The 19,296-nt window shown below is 47.0% G+C and overlaps 1 protein-coding gene and 1 non-coding gene across 2 annotated transcripts in view; both read left to right on the forward strand.

Annotated features, from left to right (window-relative positions):
- The window catches only part of BIRC6 (baculoviral IAP repeat containing 6), a 162,874-nt gene that overhangs the window by 47,962 nt on the left and 95,616 nt on the right, over window positions 1-19,296 (forward strand). The window contains exons 10-14 of the mRNA XM_049784698.1: window positions 640-698; window positions 4,806-6,251; window positions 11,246-11,395; window positions 15,716-15,941; window positions 18,280-18,440. Of these exons, the coding sequence (XP_049640655.1) occupies window positions 640-698; window positions 4,806-6,251; window positions 11,246-11,395; window positions 15,716-15,941; window positions 18,280-18,440 (2,042 nt within the window). The remainder of the gene's footprint in view (window positions 1-639; window positions 699-4,805; window positions 6,252-11,245; window positions 11,396-15,715; window positions 15,942-18,279; window positions 18,441-19,296) is intronic.
- Window positions 1,178-1,284, forward strand: LOC126025038 (U6 spliceosomal RNA). The gene has a single exon (XR_007501087.1). It is a non-coding gene; the product is annotated as a U6 spliceosomal RNA (small nuclear RNA).

Consider the following 19,296-nt stretch of genomic DNA (forward strand, 5'->3'; position numbering starts at 1 on the left):
CTATCAGAGTGGGCTGGAATCTCATTTTGTCTTCTGACTATGGAAGGCCATAAGGAGTTCATGTGAGGCACAGCAGCTTCTTGGAGGCTGTTTTGTTGTCTCACAATTGTCTCACAATTTCTGAGTTTTGCAGCGGTTTTCTAGATCACGGTCCTCGTCACTGCCCTTCCAAAATCAAGCTCCCCAGCACAAAACAAATGCAGCCCCTGGGATATGAGTACAGATACCCCGCCTTCAGGTGCAGCGCTGTTGTTCCACTCGAGGCCAATGTTTCCCGGTTCGTTGATTTAAACCGCTCCTAAAATTGCACCCTGGAGTCCGGCTCTGGATTTCATTAGTGGCCTGTTTCCTTCCGCTACCCTTTGCTGGACCTTACAGCACGCAGATTCCTAGAAGTCCTGCCCTAGATTCTTGTGGTCTCTCCCCCCTCCCCCCACTCCTCACCCCATCCCAGAGACTGACTGAATGGGCCAGGAGGCTTCACAGCTATTAGCATTGTTCATTTGACGCTGTTGGAATAGTTGTGGCGGGCTTATGCCTGAGTTTCAAAGGACGGCTTGTGACTTTACTGTTTTTGTATCTTGCCTATACTTTTGGTAAAAACTCAACTTCTTTTCTCTACCTTGTCTTTTTTTGAAGTGACGATTTACTGGAGGATTCAGACAGCGAAGAGCATTCCAGAACAGATTCTGTGACAGGTTCGTAAATCATGTTTTAAACTTCTTGCATTGTTTACACAGCCCTGAGTATTTAAATTTCCTAATGCATAATTCTTTTAAAGTTTTCATTAAGATACATAAATGTGGGGCCAGAGAGATAGCATGGAGGTAGTGCGTTTGCCTTGCATACGAAGGACAGTGGTTCAAATCCCAGCATCCCATATGGTCCCCGAGCCTGCCAGGAGTGATTTCTGAGTGTAGAGCCAGGAGTAACACCTGAGCGCTGACAGGTGTGATCTAGAAACCAAAAAAACCAAAAACCAAAAACCAAAAAAAATGTGTATATTAAAGATCTAGAATTAATAGGATGTAATGTTCCCTACTTAGGAATCAAATCAAAAGAATTAAGATGGACAGTTTTAATATATTTGTCTCAGATGTCATGTAGTTGATATTAAATTCTTCCAAAAGTATTTACCTTTTTTTGTATAATGTATTTTGTGGTTAAAAAGGTAACAGTGCTCGCTTTGGCAGCACATATACTAAAATTGGAATGATACAGAGAAGATTAGTATGGCCCCTGCGCAAGGATGACACGCAAATTCGTGAAGCGTTCCATATTTTTTGGAATCTCTAAGAGAAGTAAAAAAAAAAAAAAAAAAAAAAAAGGTAACACTTAAAGGGGCCGGAGAAATAGCATGGAGGTAAGGTGTTTGCCTTGCATGCAGAACAGTGGTTCGAATCCCTGCATCCCATATGGTCCCCTGAGCCTGCCAGGAGTAACCCCTGAGCGCTGCTGGGTGTGACTCAAAAACCAAAACCAAAACAAAAAAGGTAACACATATGGGGGCCAGAGAGATAGCATGGAGGTAAGGCATTCGCCTTGCATGCTGAAGACGGTAGTTCAAATTCTGGCATCCTATATGGTCCCCTGAGCCTGCCAGGAGAGATTTCTGATCGTAGAGCCCGGAGTAACCCCTATGTGCTGCCAGGTGTGACCCAAACTCCGCCCCCCCCTTCCAAAAAAAAAAGGTAACACATAAATTAAGTTCTCTCATTTCCCAAAGAAAATAGGTGCATAAAGAATAAATATTGAGGGGCCGGAGCAATAGCACAGCTAGGGCATTTGCCTTGCACGCGGCTGACCCAAGATGGACCTCGGTTCAATCCTCAGCATCCCATATGGTCTCCCAAGCCAGGAGCAATTTCTTTTTTTTGTTTTTTTTTGTTTTTGGGCCACACCCGTTTGACGCTCAGGGGTTACTCCTGGCTATGTGCTCAGAAATCGCCTCTGGCTTGGGGGGACCATATGGGACGCCGGGGGATCGAACCGCGGTCCTTCCTTGGCTAGCGCTTGCAAGGCAGACACCTTACCTCCAGCGCCACCTACCCGGCCCCACCAGGAGCAATTTCTGAGTGCAGAGTCAGGAGTAATCGCTGAACGTCACTGGGTGTTGCCCAAAATCAAAATAAAATAAACAAAAAAAGAGTAAATATTGAATTTTTATAAAATTTTTGACATGAGCAGCCAGTAAATTCTGGCTTATTTAGTAACTTAGGGCAAAATTAAGGTGAAAGTGTACTTTATTTTAGTTTATACACAGGCTGATAGTTCATTTCAGAAATTGGGGGAGGGGACTGGGGTGGACAACATTGGTACTCAATGGTTACTCCTGGCTCTGTGCTCAAATCACTCCTGGCAGACGTTCTGGGGTGCTGAGGGTCAAACTAGGTAAGCTCCGTACCCACTGTACTATTGCTCCAGTCCCTCATCTCAAATAGTTGCACTATTTCAGAATTTAAATACTATCTCTGTTTGGTTTTTTTGTTTGTTTGTTTGTTTGGTTTTTGGGTCACACCTGGCATTGCTCAGGGGTTACTCCTGGCTCTACACTTAGAAATCGCTCTTGGCAGGCTCGGGGGACCCTATGGGATGCCAGGATTCGAACCACCGTGCTTCTGCATGCAAGGCAAATGCCCTACCTCCATGCTCTCTCTCCAGCCCCTTGTCAACCACTTTTTTAACTCGGTATCTCACAGTGATTTAGAACAAAAATTTACAAAGGAAAAAAGGATCTAAAAAAGCTCTGGTTTTCAGTAGAATGGCAAATTCTAAATTATTCTTATATTATTTTTTTTTACATCACTGACTCGAGTACTAGACTGATTTTGGATACAATTTTAGTTGTCTTTGAAGTATTTCTTGGCTGTAAAGAAAAAAAAAATAATTGAAAAGACTAATGACCTGAACGAAATACAGCTCTAGTTTCTTCTAGGAAAACAATTGATTGCGTTTCAGGAAATTATTTAGGCTTGAGATAATTGCTCTATTCTCATTTTGTTGTCCTTTTTTTTGAAAAGCCAGAGAAGGGTTCCTCTTGTTCCTTCTTTTCCACTCTAAGCCCACTGAGAGTGATTCCTAGGTGCAGAGTCAGGAGTGAGCCCTGAGCCTGGCTGAATATGGCCCAAAACACCACACCACACCCTGGAAAACAAAGAAAGAGTTCCAGAGGCTGCAGAGGGGAGGTAGTGTGGTGGGCAGGGTGCTTGCCTTGCACATGTCTGAGCCGAGGTAAAAGTCCTGGGACCTCAACACAGTCCCCCAAGCGCCTCCGGCAGTGATTCCTGAGCACAGAGCCAGGAGTAAACCTTGAACAACAAGTGTGACCTGAAAACTACAGCCTGAAGGAGACACAGTGACACTAGGTCAGTAAGGGAAAATAAAACAAACTGAAAATTAGCAGGTAATATAAGAAGATACTTTCATTTTAAAGTGACATTTTGGAAATTTTCCCCTTAGTATTTTTCTTTCATATATTAGAAATAAAGAGCATATTATGACAAGTGGTGACAAGTAGCATGATGGAGTGGGAGGGAAACGGTGTTGTGTCTTCTCAGGGTGTAGAACAGGGAGCTGAGGTTTGCCTGTCGGATGCACCATTAATTACGAAGGGCGTTCGCATGAAGAGTATTTTTGGGTTTTTTAAAATTAGAGGATTGAAATCATTTAAATGATGATTATATCATATCATATCATTGTTAACTGGCTTGTTCTCCTAATATGGAATTTAAAAAGTGTATTTGGCTGACGTATTAGGAAAATTTTATTCTGAATTTAAAAGAAGTTTGAGAGGCTGGAGAGATGGCATGGAGGTAGTGTAGTACATTTGCCTTGCATGCAGAAGGATGGTGGTTTGAATCCCGGCATCCCATATGGTCCCCCGAGCCTGCCAGGAGCGATTTCTGATTGTAGAGCCAGGAGTAACCCCTGAGCGCTGCCGGATGTGACCCAAAAACCAAAAAAAAAAAAAAAAAAAAGAAGTTTGAATTTCTCTTATTCCTTTAGGACTTTCTGAGTAAGCCTTGTCTGATTAGATTAAGTCTCCTTCAACATGTTTATGTTTTTTAGTTTTTGGGTCATACCTGGTGATGCTCAGGGCCTATTATATTACCCCTGGCTCTACATTCAAGGATTATTCCTAGCAGTGCTGGGGAACCATCTTGGGGTGCCAGAGGATCAAACATTAGTTGGGCACATGCATGGCAAGGCAAGCGTGTAACCTGCTTTATTATCACTTCTACCCCCATTTTAAAGTACTTTAAAATGTTTAAATTCCTTTTACTAATACATTGCTGACTGGATGCATAAAATAAGAAAATCAAGACCATTAGACTGTGAGTTTGACTTTCCCTTGAAAAATTGTTTCTAATTTATATTCTTTTATTTGAAGGACATATGGCCAAGGAAGATGTTTTCAAGTGTGTTTTTCTCTCCCCTCTCTCCCTCCCTCTTTCCCACTCCTCTCTCTCCCTCATTCATCTCTCCCTTTCCCCCTTTTTCCCTCTCCCTCCCCCCTCTTGGATTTTGAGCCACACCTGGCAGACCAGCTCAGGGGTTATTCCTGGCCCTGTGCTCAGGAATTGCTCCTGGCAGGCTTGGGAACCCTATGGGATGCCGGGGATTGAACCTGCTACTGCCACGTGCAAGTCAAATACCTTCCCCTCTGTGCTATTGCTCTGTCCCATATTCTTCTTTCATAGTGCATGCGAAGCAAAGGAAGGCCATTTCTAATGTGTCTCCTTCTTTCCCGAAGCACCTCTGCGGCAAAGGAGACTGATTCTAACGTGTTTGCTTCTCCCCTGAAGGGCCTACATCCCAGAAGGAAGCCTTGGACGTGAGCCTGGATATCACGGCCCTTAGCGTCCTCCAGCAGCCCGAGAAGCTGCAGTGGGAGATCGTTGCCAACGTACTTGAAGACACCGTGAAGGACCTTGAGGAGTTGGGGGCCAACCCTGGGCTCACGAACTCCAAGAGCGAGAAGCCCAAGGAGAAGCACCCCGAGCAGCACAACATCCCCTTTCCTTGCCTGCTGGCGGGGGGCCTACTGACCTACAGGTCCCCGGCGGCCTCCCCCGGAAGTAGCCACTCCCAGCGCTCCCTAGACGGGCTGGGCCGAACGCTGGGGGAGAGTGTCTCCGAGCCTGGCTCCACGGACACCGAGTCGGGCCCCCACTCTGAGCTCAGCTCCCCGCGAGTGCGCCGGACCCTGCCCGTGCTGCTGCTCTACAGCATCAAGGAGTCGGATGAGAAGACAGGCAAGATCTTTTCGCAGATGAGCAGCCTGATGAGCAAGAGCCTGCAGGACGACGGCTTCACGGTGCCGCAGATCATCGAGATGGAGCTGGACAGCCAGGAGCAGCTGCTGCTGCAGGACCCGCCCGTCACCTACATCCAGCAGTTCGCCGAGGCGGCGGCCGGCCTGGCCTCCCCGGACTCGGACAAGTGGAGCACCGTGTCCCCCAAGCCTGGCGCCCTGGTGCAGTGCCTGAAGCTGCCCAAGCTGGCGGATGAGGAGCACCTGCGCGTGGACTCCATCACCCCGTGTGCGGATGGCGTCCACCTGCTGGTCGGGCTGCGGACGTGCCCCGCCGAGGCCCTGAGCGCTGAGAATCAGGTCGAGGCCTTGAACAATCTCAACAGGTTGAACTCGGCCCTTTGCAGCCGCCGGAGGGCCGGGGCTGAGCCTGAGCCCGAGTTCGAGCCTGAGGCCGCCTTCACCATGCTGAACGGTGGCAGTGGCATGGACCCAGCAGCGATGGTGATGGGGCCCGATGGCTTGGCCCCTGCCGAGGTCGAGGTGCAGACGCCCGGGAGGGGGGTGGTGCTCGAGCCACGGCAGAGCGGGGGGTACTTGATCCTCTATAAGATGAATTATGCCACGAGAATAGTGACCCTGGAGGAGGAGCCCGTCAAGATCCAGCACATCAGAGACCCCCAGGACACCATCACCTCACTCCTCCTGCTCCCGCCCGACATCCTGGACAGCCGTGAGGATGACAGCGAGGAGCCCGTGGAGGACCTGCAGCTGAGCTCCAGGAACGGCCTGGAGCGGGACCGCAAGGCCGACGTCTCAGTGCTCGGGCACCTGGTCATCACCACTCAGGGAGGCTATGTGAAAATCCTAGACCTGTCCAACTTTGAAATTTTAGCCAAAGTGGAACCTCCCCTTAAGGAGGGCAGCGAGGAACCGGACTCCTTTGTCTCTGTCATCTACTGCTCGGGCACGGACCGGCTGTGTGCGTGCACCAGAGGTGAGCCCCGGGCCCCGGTCACTGTCTAGACCAGCTGTGCGTGTGCACCAAAGGGGAATCCCTGTGCTCTGGTCACTGTGTAGACTGGCTGTGCGTGCAGCAGAGGGGAGTTCCATGCCCCAGGCACTGCTTGGTGTATAGGGTGGTGATACTTTCACCCCTGGAAGGTGAAGGTGGAGAACAAGGAATGTCTTTGTGTTATAGTAAGATGGTCGGCTTTTCTACCTTCCCTACTTTTGGAACTGGTTACATGACACATTTACAAAGATATTTATTTATTTATTTATTTATTTATTTATTTATTTATTTATTTATTTATTTATTTATTTATTTACTTACTTACTTATTTATTTTTGTTTGTTTTTGGGCCACACCCGGCGGTGCTCAGGGGTTACTCCTGGCTGTCTGCTCAGAAATAGCTCCTGGCAGGCACGGGGGACCACATGGCACACCGGGATTCGAACCAACCACCTTTGGTCCTGGATCGGCTGCTTGCAAGGCAAATGCCGCTGTGCTATCTCTCCGGGCCCTACAAAGATATTTATGTTCGGGTTTGAGGGGTATGTTGTTCCAACATCAATCCCTTCACCGGGACCCACTTCCTTCCACCAATATCCCCAGTTTCCCTCTCACACTCTGTTCCCCCATCTAGATCGCTCATGTTCCCATCCCTAATTTACCCTGCTCACCCTCCCCCCCCCAGTGGAAAGCTTCCTACTAAGACAGTTCTGTTGCTCTTCGTTTCTTCTGCCTTTGGGCATTTGACGTTTCACTCAATGCAACACTCCAGATCCACCCACATTGCATCTTTTTTTTTCCACACAAAGAAATAAAGTAACTTGTAATATAGCAGCGTCTCATCTGAGGGTAGTGATTAAGTTCCATTACTACACTCAAAATCGTTTTTTAAAAAAAAAACATTCCACTAAGCATATATTCATAGAATTTACATTAAAAAGTACCAAATATTCAGATTTCTGGGGAATAATTTAACAACTGTTTCCTTTTTCAGGAGTAAAATTAAAATCCCTCTTTTTTTCCAAAATGTGGACTTCACTTGTACAGGCTGAGGTTTTCTTCACATGAAATGAATCATATGCTACTGTATTTTCATGCTTCTTTATCAGATCCAGTAAATTTACTTTGTTCCAGTAAATCTGTGCCACCGGATGAGCCACAATTTTGGTATAGATGTAAACAGTTATCTTTTTCACTTCAAAGTATAACCCATGTTTAGTATTCACTTCTGCAGTCTTTTTGTTTTATTTTGTTTTGTTTTGTTTGTTTTTGGGTCACACCTAGCAGCTCTCAAGGGTTACTCCTGGCTCTGTGCTCAGAAATCACTCCTGGCAGGCTCAAGGGACCATATGGGATGCCGGGATTTGAACCACTTTCTTTTTTGCATGCAAGGCAAATAAATGTCCTAGTTCCATGCTATCTCTCCGGCCCCACTTCTGTAGCCTTTCTTTTTACCATACTCAGTGGCTTAGGACTTACTCTCTTCTTTTTTTTTAAGGACTTACTCTTTATTTCTTGGAGTGTGTGGGGTACATCCAGTGATGCTCAGGAGTCACTTTTGGCTCTGCTCAGGGATCCCTGCCTCAAAAGACCGGATGCCGGGGATTGAACTGGGGTAGGCCAGGTGCAAGGCAAGCTAGATTATGTCTCTAGCCCCAAAATATTTGCTATTATTGCCTTTATTTTATGGATAAGGAGACAGGGAAAGGCAGATGGAATGGAATTGGCCTAAGCCACAGAGCAATAAGTGACCTATTTTAATTTGATCAGTGTCATTTTTTTTTTTTTTTGGTTTTTCGGGCCATACCTGTTTGATGTTCAGGGGGTTACTCCTGGCTAAGCCTGGCTAAGGGCTCAGAAATTGCCCCTTGCTTGGGGGACGCCAGGGGATCGAACCGTGGTCCTTCCTTGGCTAGCGCTTGCAAGGCAGACACCTTACCTCTAGCGCGCCACCTTGCTGGCCCCGACCAGTGTCATCTTAAACTAATCTTTTTGGCCAGAACTTTAACAAGATGCATCTATTGACTACTATGTGAGAATTTCAGACATGCATCCAAATGGAACTGGGCATGGTACCTTTATGACCTGGTTCCACAGCATATTTTTATGAAATACAGATACTGTCCAAAATAGATTTTCAGGATCTAATGCTTCAGATGATTTGTTGAGACATATTTGGCAATTCAGGAGAAAATCGGATTTAAGATCTAAATTATATAAATGGGTTCTTGGAGTTCGGACAATGAAAAGGCCTCGTCTCGTGAAAGGGAATTTATTCTCATAAATTGAAGGTCAATAAAATGCCAGAGAGGTTGGATCCCAGAGAGCACAGCCGGGAGGGCGGGAGTCTGCTTTGCACATATGTGCAGGGCCGGCATTGATTCCTGGCATTCCATATGGATCCTTGAGGACCGCCAAGAATGATCTATGAGAGCAGAGCCAGGAGTGACCCCAGAGCATCACTGAGTGACCTAAAAACAAAAAAGAGGGCCAGAGTGATAGCGCAGCAGTAGGGCGTTTGCCTTGCACATGGCTGACCCAGGCCGGACCTTGGTTCGATCCCCCAGCATCCCATAAGGCCCCCCAAATCAGGAGCAATTTCTGAGTGCATAGCCAGGCGTAACCCCTGAGCGTCACTGGATGTGGCCCCCAAACAAACAAAAAACCAAAAAAGAAAAAAGGCAAAAGAAAATATCTGAGATGTGAACTACTTTGAATTTAAATGCTGTACCCTGGTCCTTCATATTTCAGAAAGTCTGTCTGATTGTCTAAGCAGGTCTGAGTTTTTGTTTGTTTGTTTGTTTTAGGTTTGAGTTTTTGGGTTTGTTTTTAAATGATTGCAGATTGAACTGAGTGGCCTCACACGTTCTTTCTCAGCCCCTGTCCCTTTGCTGTGTCTCTTCAGGTTCCAGAATTCTGACCTCGGCAGTTCTCTCTTTCTAGCTTACCGTAAGGTTGCTTTGATGGAAGTACCGAATGCTATGCAGCCTTTTCTTTTTGTTTGTTGGTGTTTGGGAAACCCTGGTAATACTCGGGGACTATTCAGCTTGACCCTTAAGTGCTCTGCAGTGATCAGACACCGTGTGGTCCTGTTCCCCAGCTCTGAGCAGTCTCTCCCATTTGCTAATTCTTTTTTTCGTTTCCTCCACCCACACTCAGGGGTTACTCCTGGCTATGTGCTCAGAAATCTCTCCTGGCTTTGGGAACCATATGGGAGGCTGGAGGATCGAACCGTGGTCCATCCTATCTTGGCACATGCAAGGCAGATGCCCTACTGTTTGCGCCACTGCTCTGTTCTCCCATTTGCTAGATCTTTCTACATTGAGCTTCTTTTGTAAGGGGGGTGCATACCTGGTGATGCTCAGGTATTACTCCTGGCTCAACACTCAGGGATCAATCCTGCCAGTGTTTCAGGGGATCATATGGGATGCTTGGGATCGAACCTAGGTCAAGTGCCCATCCCGCTGTGCTACTGCTCCAATCCCCGCATGTTACTTTTTGTTGCTTTCCTGCTTTCTCACAAATTAGCTGTTGGCTGCAATGCAGTTTCCCCTGTCTTGGTGAGTCTTTTTAATGTTTTCAAGATTTTCTCTGTAACTTTCAAAGGTCTAATGATAATCTAGGTCCATGTGGAACTGATTGTATTTGTTGTATAATGTTTGGGTTTTTCAAAAAATCAAATATGGTGAGTTTCTGCCTTCTCCCCCAGCCTTTGGCATAATGTTTGAACAGTGTTTCTCTTAATTTTTTATATTCTCTTTTATTTACAGAAATGCCTGTTAAATTTGAGTGCTTACCTTGGATCTACCCCAGAAAACTTAGATGCTTTTCATTTACCAAAAAACCTGTTACTCACACTGCCCAGTTGCTTTCTCTCTCTTTATTTTGCTGCTGCCTTTCCCCTCCAGCCAGGCAGCTCCTGTACCTTACTGAGTTTTGCAGTTTAGTCACTTTACAAACACTAGGCATTTCCTTTTGGTCTTTTAAACTAATTTATGTTTATTTGCTGACTTCTTTGCCGAGTTCTCCTTCACTTTCCTTCAGTGACTAGAATTTCCTATAAGTCTACAAAAATATTTCCAGTGGCTTCTTTGAATTCTTCACTAAATTCAAATCAGGACCACTTAGAGATACTTTATATTGGCTTAAAAAACAAAACAAAACAAAATATGTGCTGCTTTCTTCACATGCTTTATAATTTTAAATTTAATATCGATAATTTTAATTTTAAATAACTATAGAAATGGTGGGGTTCTTCCAGGTGGTACTCCTGGGCCCCTCAATGAAACCCCCAAGTCCCAGGCAGATGTTCAGTGCTAAGGTCCTGAGGTTGCTGCCAGGCAATGAGGGTGCAGTGGGGCCCCTTTGCCTACACCTCCAGTGCTCCAGAGCATGTGTTCCCTGGGATCCTAACCTGTGCCTGGTGTATTGCTAGGTGCTGGCTGTGACCTCTGCTTGACCTCCTAGCCTCCAAACTTTGGTCCTTTGGACCCAGGAACCCCCCCCCCCCCCCCCCCCGTTTGGTCACCTTCCTGGACTGAATCTCTGAAATGCACTACCTTCTCTATGCGGCCACTTCCATCTTTCTACATCTCCCCTGTTTTTATTTACTTATTTTCTTTTATTTATTTATTTTTTTGTGGGTCACACTCAGGTTACTCCTGGCTCTTCACTTGGGGATCACCCCTGGCAATGCTAAGGGGACCCTGTGTGATGCCGGTGACTGAACCCAGCTTGGCCACATGCAAGGCAAGTGCTCTCTCCACTGTGCCATAGTTCCGGTTCACATTTTTCATTTTCTTCATTAAATTTGCACTTTGCTGTCTCGGAAATTACATTTTTATGTTCTTGGATATGCTTCATTTAGTAATATTTGCTGTTTAGTGATAGAAATGGAAGTTTCTTAGCTCCGTAGTCTGCACAGTATGCTCCCCAGTTCCGTGTACCTATGTTGATGGCATTTTGCGACACTATAGGTGGTGAGCTTCATTTTCTCCAAATTGGAGGGACCTGTGATGATATTGATGAAGCCGACATTCTTGTGGATGGATCGCTTTCCAAAGGACTAGAGCCATCTGCAGAAGGTTCCAAACCTTTGTCGAATCCTTCGAGTCCTGGCATTTCAGGTATGATACAAAGTTTTCCAATGATTCAAAAAAAAAAAAAAAAAAAAGAGGCAGATTCCTAGTGTCACTCAAATATTTCTGAATCCTATGTAATCTTATGTATGGGTTCAGTCTTTGCATTGACTTTTGGTCAATGAAGGGCATTCATTTCATTTCCTATTTGCCATTTGTTGTTAAATACCTCATTCCTCTGATGCTGTTTTGGAAATCTAACCTGGGACTTCACATGTACAAGAAAGGCAAGTAGTCCACCACTGAGCTGCATCCCCAACTCAGATGACCTTTTGTCCAAAACCAGGCTGCTGTTTCTACATTATCCTTTATTTTTTTGTTATTCAAGTATGGAAATGAGAAGTATTATAATGCTGGACTTTGGATAAGCATTGGATCTGCTCTTGCAGTGATTTGCCAGCCTGCTGTCAAATTTCAGGCAGTAAGGAGCTTCTCTGTCCTACAGAGAATCGAAAGGAAGCTTCAGGAAGGACTTTTTTTTTTTTTTTTTTGGTTACACCCGGCGGTCCTCAGGGGTTACTTCTGGCTCTGCACTCAGAAATCGCTCCTGGGGCCGGAGAGATAGCATGGAGGTAAAGTGTTTGCCTTTCATGCAGGAGGTCATCGGTTCGAATCCCAGCGTCCCATATGGTCCCCCCGTGCCTGCCAGGAGCAATTTCTGAGCCTGGAGCCAGGAATAACCCCTGAGCACTGCCAGGTGTGACCCAAAAACCAAAAGAAAAAAAAAAAAGAAATCGCTCCTGGTAGGCTCAGGGGACCATATGGGATGCTGGGATTCGAACCACTGTCTGTCCTGGGTTGGCTGTGTTCAAGGCAAACACCCTACAGCTGTGCTGTCTCTCTGGCCCCATGAGGAGTTTGTTAAGCGGTTACTTGAGTGGGATGGCGAATGGGTCCATTTTTCCTGCCGGGTTTGGAAAGCTCTGATGGGTGTCTCTGACACTAACCAGAGAGCTGATTTGGGAATGCACAGACTTACCCTGGACTTTCCCTCTCGTTTCTGCCTTTTCTCTCTGGGCTCTGCATTCTGTGTGCTTGCTCCAGAACCAGATTTTTAAGGAATGGCGTCTTGCTCTTTACTGTTGTGGGGGCCTTAAGTGATAGTATAGTGGGAGGGCGCTTGTCCTGAATGTAGCTGGCTCAGGTTTGATCCCCGCCATCCCATCTGGTCCCCTGATTTTGGCCCAGTCCCCAACATTGCTAGGAGAGATTCCTGAGCTAAAATCCAGGAGTGCCCTTGAGCTTTGCTGGGTGTGCCTGGAAGTGCTTTTAAAACTAAAACTGGATAAAGCAAAAATGCCTGGTGCTGTGGACCATGGCCAGCGGCAGCCCCGTCTTCCTCGCTTCCCGAGTGTGGGATTCCGCTTCCTTCTCTGAATGGCCGTCCTCCCCTTCACACTCCTCCGTAGTGCTGCTGTGTTTCCTCTTGGTGCCTGGCACAGTTTATGCCCAAACCCAGCAGATGTGAGAGATTTGTCAAATTTTTAAATGAAGTTATTAAGTATATAACTTCCTTTATCACTTGGATCTTTGGGTCACACCTGGTGGGGTTTAGGGGGACTTCCCGGCTCTGTGCTCCGGGCTGCTCTCTCGGGTGCTCCGGGCCTCTAGGTCCAGCATGCAAGGCATGAACGCAGCCCATTGCCCTTCTCTCCGGTCCAAGAAATGTGTTGAAGTTCAAAATTCCAAATACAAACGATACTAAGTGTGCAGTTGACCTAAGATTCTTAGAGGCACTTGTTTGGGGCCTTTGCTCTAGCACTGAAGGCCAACTGCCGGGACTCACAGCATACTGGTGTCTAACAGGCCTTTTTAACTCATGCTAGGTGATGCTATGAATCAGATCATTCTTGCTCCTAGGGGGACTCCCCATGTTTTCTTAACACCATTCTTTTTTAGTTTCTGCTTCGAAGGCACTACCCCAAACCACTTCCCTACATTGATGCTTGGGAGATGAGTTTACCTCCTGGTTGAGAAACACTGACTCATGACTGTTGCTGTAAGGAGCCAAGACTTTACATTTTGAAGCAACCATTTAATTTGGTTAAAAAAAGATAGCCTGCTCAAGGCATTTCTTTCTTTTTTCTGCTTTTATTTTTTTGGGCCACACCTAGCATGGCTCAGGGCTTACTCCTGCTCCTGCTGTCAGGCGTCACTCCTGAGGAGACTTGGGGACCATCTTTATACCGGGGTTCACTGCATGTGAAGCAGTGCCCTACCCACTGGTAGTTTTCTTTCTTGTTTTTTGGTTTTTGGTTTTAGCTTTTGGGCCTTAATCTGATAGTGCTCCCTGGTTCTGTTCTCAGGGATCACTCTTGGCTGGCTTTGAGGACTATATGGCATGCTGGGGATTTAACCTGGATCTGCCGCATGTAAGGCAAGCACCCTACTTGCTGTACTATCTCTGCAGTCCTCCAGTTTTATTATTTATTCATTTATTCCGGGGGAGTAAAATTCAGAGGTGCTTAGGGCTTGCTCTTGGCTTTACACTCAGGGATCACTCCTGGCAGGCTCTGGGGTTATACGGGATGTTGGCGACCGAACCCGGGTTGGCCGTGTGCAGGACAAGTTTCCTTCCCTCTGCACTGTTGGAGGTTTTTGAGGAGTTCGTTATCATAATGGGGCACACACTGTCCATAAACCATTCTGCTTAGTAGAGAAAGATGAGTGCAGTCACACAACAGAGCCAGTGATGTGTAGTGCCACTGAGGACCTGCTGGTGTTTGCAGTCAGTGGAGACCTATAACTCGTTTTTGACTCCACATTCTGATCAGGGAAGGACCTGAGCAGCCATCTCTCAGCTGGGTGTAGTAGCAGACGTGCTTTGTCTGTTGATCTGTGTGTCTGAGAGCCGGTGAAGGCCTTCCTGGCTGGGACCTTCACAGTGCTGCTGCTCAGCCCCAAAATGGCCTCACCTTGCCTCTTGCTTTCTGCTGCTGGGAGGACTCGCTTGCATGTGCCCAGGGCTCCCTGGTGCTAGTGCACTAACTGCACACCCCTGCCCGGGGTCCCCTTAGCTGAACTGCTGGCCCTGCTTTAGCAAGCACATGTCCTACTTTCGGGCTGGAATGCATCTTATCCAACTTCCTGCTACCTCCCAAGAGATTCTCTTGTTTATCTTTCTTGCTTTTGGGTCAGTGCTCAGAACTGGCAGGCTTGGGGGATCAAACCTGGGTTGGCCACTTTCAAGGGAAATGCCTTCTATCTCTGACCCATCACAGATATTGTTTTGTATTTTTGGTTTTGTTTTGCTTTTGTTCAACACCCGGCCATGCACCATGTTCAGGGGTTACTCCTGGCTCTGCACTCAGAAATCACTCCTGGCAGGCTGAGGGGGACCATATGGGGTGCCAGGGATTGAACCTGGGTTAACTGCTTGCAAGGCAAATAAATACCCTCCCTGTGATATGATATCGCTCTTGCTTCTTACATTACATTACATTACATTACATTACATTACATTACATTACATTACATTACATTACATTACATTCTTTTTTGTTTGTTTGTTTTTGGTTTTTGGTTTTGGGTCACACCTGGCAGTGCTCCGGGGCTACTCCTGGCTCTGTGCTCAGAAATCGCCCCTGGCAGGCTCGGGACCATATGGAATGCCGGGATTCGAATCACAGTCCTCTGCATGCAAGACAAATGCCTTACCTCCATGCTATCTCTCCAGTCCCTACACTACATTCTTAACTTTCCTAAAGTGGAAAATGCTGTTTGAGCCTTTGACGGAGTATTAATTTGCTGCAGTGTAGCATTGACTCTGTAAAATGGGCTTCTTTAATTGATGCTAAGCTGGAGAGGAAGACCCATACCCCAGGGGAACAAGGCTCAAGAAGGAAATAATCTATCCCAGGTTAGGGAGATGAAACAGGCTCAGGAACTTCCACCACAAGTTTTCTGCCAGCAGGCCACTATGATCCGATCACTCTGGCCTGGGTTTGTATTTTTTTTTAACAATACGCCTGCCTTCAGTGGAGCTCTACAGTGAAATTTCCTCTTTCCCTTTTTGTTTTTGGGCTACACCCTTGGGTGCTGCACCGCACTCAATCCTGGTGTTGTTCGGGGATGGTGGGGCATCAGTTGAGAGTGAAGCCTCGATCTCCTGCACGACAAGCCAATCCTTTACCTTCTGCCCTCTCCCTCTGCATTTCTTCAGTCCTTTATGTAACCTGTCATTTTACTTGCCCGTAGCTGTCTGCATTCCCTTTACTGAATATCGGCTGGGGACTGACAGTGCAAAGAGAGAAAGCCATTGAGTGAAAAGCCCTTTGTCCTAATGCTGCCTGTCGCCTTCTCACCCAGGGGTCGACTTGCTGGTGGAGCAGCCGTTCACCCTGGACATCCTGACGGCGCTGGTGGAGCTGACGCGCTTCGAGACCCTCACCCCACGCTTCTCGGCCACCGTGCCGCCCTGCTGGGTGGAGGTGCAGCAGGAGCAGCAGCAGAGGCGCCACCCGCAGCACCTGCACCAGCAGCACCATGGTGACGCCGCACAACACACACGCACCTGGAAGCTGCAGGCCGACGGGTAGCCGTTTCTCCCTGCCTCTTTCCCTCCTTGGGGTGCGGGCTCGGGAGGAAGTGAGGGGCCTGATACGACTCAGGCCACAAAAGGAAGCCTGTTGGTTCCACCCTATGCTCTTAACCACACAGCTGTTATCTTGCCCCTTCTCCTTGGCACCTGCCTTGGGGGAGCTGCCACATTCCCTGATGTAACAGGTGATAGAGTATGATCCACAGTTGTATCAGTTGGCTCCCTTGACCGGCTTTGAGTTATTAAGACTTATGGTCTCTTTTCTTGGTGGTGGTGGTGGTGGGACACATTGGCGATTCTCAGGGGCTACTCCTGGCTCTGCACTCAGAAATTGCACCTGGCAGCTGTAGTATTAATTAAATTAATAGGAGTCCTTGATGGTGCTGGATGATGGTGGATCCTTTCTCTGCTGGGCTAGGCACCTGCATCCCCTTCCAGCCGGCAGGTCTGCGGGTTCAGGGTAGCGTTGACGGAATGATCCACGAACAGTCAGTAGAAGTCAGGAGACAAGAAACTTTATTATTAATATCCACCGTGTGTGGCTTCTAAGCTATCCTTTTAAGCAGCCTCTCCGCAGCTGCCCTGCACTTATCCCTGCATCATGCTTCCTCTCCTGAGGCCTCTTGCAGAATCTCCTGCTAAATCTCCCTGAATCCCCTCAGGCACCCTTTGTTACCTTCCATAGACCCCTCTCAGAAATGGACTGGTCTTACCATCAGGCAAGATTATACAGAAAGTTGGGGAAAAGGGTAATAGGCAGCCTCAAGGGGCCTTATGGAATGCTGGGGACAGAACCCAGGTCTGCCATGTGTAAGGCAAACACCCACCCCATTGTGCCGTTATTTCAGCCCCCAACATTGTGTTTTGTTTTATTTTGGGGCCAAACCTGGTGGCACTCGGGTTACTCCTAGCTCTGTGCTCAGAAATCACTCCTGGAGGTTCGGGAAACCCTGTGGGACTCTGGGGATCGAACTCGGGTTGGCCGCATACAAGGCAAGCACCCTACCTGCTGTGCTGTCACTCCTGCCCCCCCAACATTGTTTCTTAATGATTGCATTTCAGGTCCACTCTTTTTCAATACCACTCCCTTCCCTTAATGACTTTTCCCTCCACCAATACCCCCAGTTTCCCTTGCACCCTCTCTGTAAGCACTGGTTCCAGCCCTTTTGTTGACAGGTACTGTGCATGCCACTGCTTTTTAGCACTTTTTCCCTAATACAGTGATGCTGTTTTGTTTTTGTTTGTTTGTTTGTTTGTTTTTCGGGCCACACCTGTTTGATGGTCAGGTGTTACTCCTGGCTTAGTGCTCAGAAATTGCCCCTGGCTTGGGGGGACCATATGGGACGCGGGGGATGGAACCGCGGTCCTTCCTTGGCTAGTGCTTGCAAAGCAGACACCTTACCTCTAGCGCCACCTTGCAGGCCCCAGTGATGATATTTTTATATCAGAATATAGGAAGCCATCCTGTCAATGCTAGTTTCATGACGCTATGCTTGTCGGGGACAGGGAGAGAAGGGAGAATCAGTAAGTGATGCGAGAGCAGGAAATCAGGTAGACGGATGTGCTGGTACTTGTATCAGGTACTTATCCTGGGTTCTGGGTATTGCACAAGGCTCGAAGAACTAAATAACGCCCATCCAGAAAGACCTGGCGAGAACCATGAGCTCATGGAAATGTAATTTCTGTTGCTGAGATGAGAGCACATCAGTTAGAATGCAATTTAAGATTTTGCTTTATTTTACTTTATTTTATTTTGGGGTTCCACCTGACAGTTACGCCCAGCTCTCTGCTCAGGAATCACTCTTAGTGGGGCTCAGGGACCATTCGGGATGCCGGGGTTCATTGAACCTGGGTCTATTGCTCGCAAAGCAAGCACCCCCACCCACTGAACTATGGCTCCAGCCAATCTGCACCTAAATTTGAATGAGCGAGGTTCTTACTGCTCTCTTTGGTGCTATGTCCTGGGTCCTTGTCTGATCAGGGACTGTCCCGCTACATCCATGGCTTTCCTGTGTACCAAGCAGGGGGCCAGACAGACCGATCCTCCCTAGGACTCTACCTTAGGTGAGTGTGTGCGCCCTGACTTTGGGGTCATATTTGAGTTACAGTGTTCACTGCCGTGGATAGCTCACAAGGCTGGTTTGGGCTCTCAGGAGGCTCATCCGGGAATGCTGCTGTCTGGATGCTACTCAGGGGCCTTCGGCTTTAGTGCAGGTTCTCATTGACAAGCGAGAATAGAATTCTCAATGAGAATATGGTTGTTTATGGCCAAAGAAAGATTTTGTTGTTGTTGTTGTTGGCCATATTTCATCTTTTCCTTCCTAATTGACAGCAACAGCTGGGATGAGCACGTGTTCGAGTTGGTTCTGCCTAAAGCATGCATGGTTGGACACGTGGATTTCAAATTTGTCCTGAACTCAAACATCACCAACATTCCTCAGATCCAAGTGACGCTGCTGAAAAACAAAGCTCCGGGCTTAGGGAAAGTCAATGGTAAGACTGGCTGGAAGTATGTTCGAGACATTGTGACTGTAAATTGTTTTAAAAAAACAAACAAACAAACCCAAAACTCCTTAAGTTGCAACTCATCTGTCTAGGTTTGAGACCCCTCACCCCCTCCTTTGCAACACCTCCTCTTTGCCTCTTGTGGTTTTATTAAAAAAATCAACCCAGACAACAACCTCAAAGCTTATCAACAATTCCCTGTTGTTCAGAATTGTTTATAGTGGTGTGATGACTTGACGGGGAAAGGAACTTTTGAGTGGAAATCACTTGTTCTTTTCTAGGTGATCTATAAAAGCAGATTCCAAATTTGACCAGTGAGTGATTAAAACAGGTTGTAATGTGTGTTGCAACTTGGGAATTCATTGCTCTCCGTGTTTCCCTCTTATTAGGTTAATATCAAAGATCAGAAGTGATTTAGGAAAAAGCGTTGATTTCATGCTAGGAATTATTAAACATCATTGAAATTGGAAAATATGTCCTGTTTCAGACATGCGTGCACATGTGTGTGTGTTGGATGTCTTTGTACCTACCTGTATGTTTGTGTTCTTTTAATCATGTTAAATTCTGATATAAGGGGATCAGGGACCTAATTAGGCATTTTAATAGCTTTAGATCCTTGTTCTGTGCATAGGAGGCAAGAACATCAGCTCCAGGGGGTTATTACTGCACTCATGCCCAGGTGTGGGAGGCTCTGGGTTTGATCCCTTGACATGATCCACAAAATACAAGGGGAAAAAAAAGTAAGTAAAAAGGAAGATAAAAGCCAAAAGGACCCTGCCCTGGCTTATACTTGAGCTGCCTTCAGATGACTTTGCTCCTATCATTAACAGAGAAGAGAGTCTGT

Source organism: Suncus etruscus, chromosome 12 (assembly GCF_024139225.1).
Source record: "Suncus etruscus isolate mSunEtr1 chromosome 12, mSunEtr1.pri.cur, whole genome shotgun sequence".
In the NCBI taxonomy this organism is placed as follows: domain Eukaryota; kingdom Metazoa; phylum Chordata; class Mammalia; order Eulipotyphla; family Soricidae; genus Suncus; species Suncus etruscus.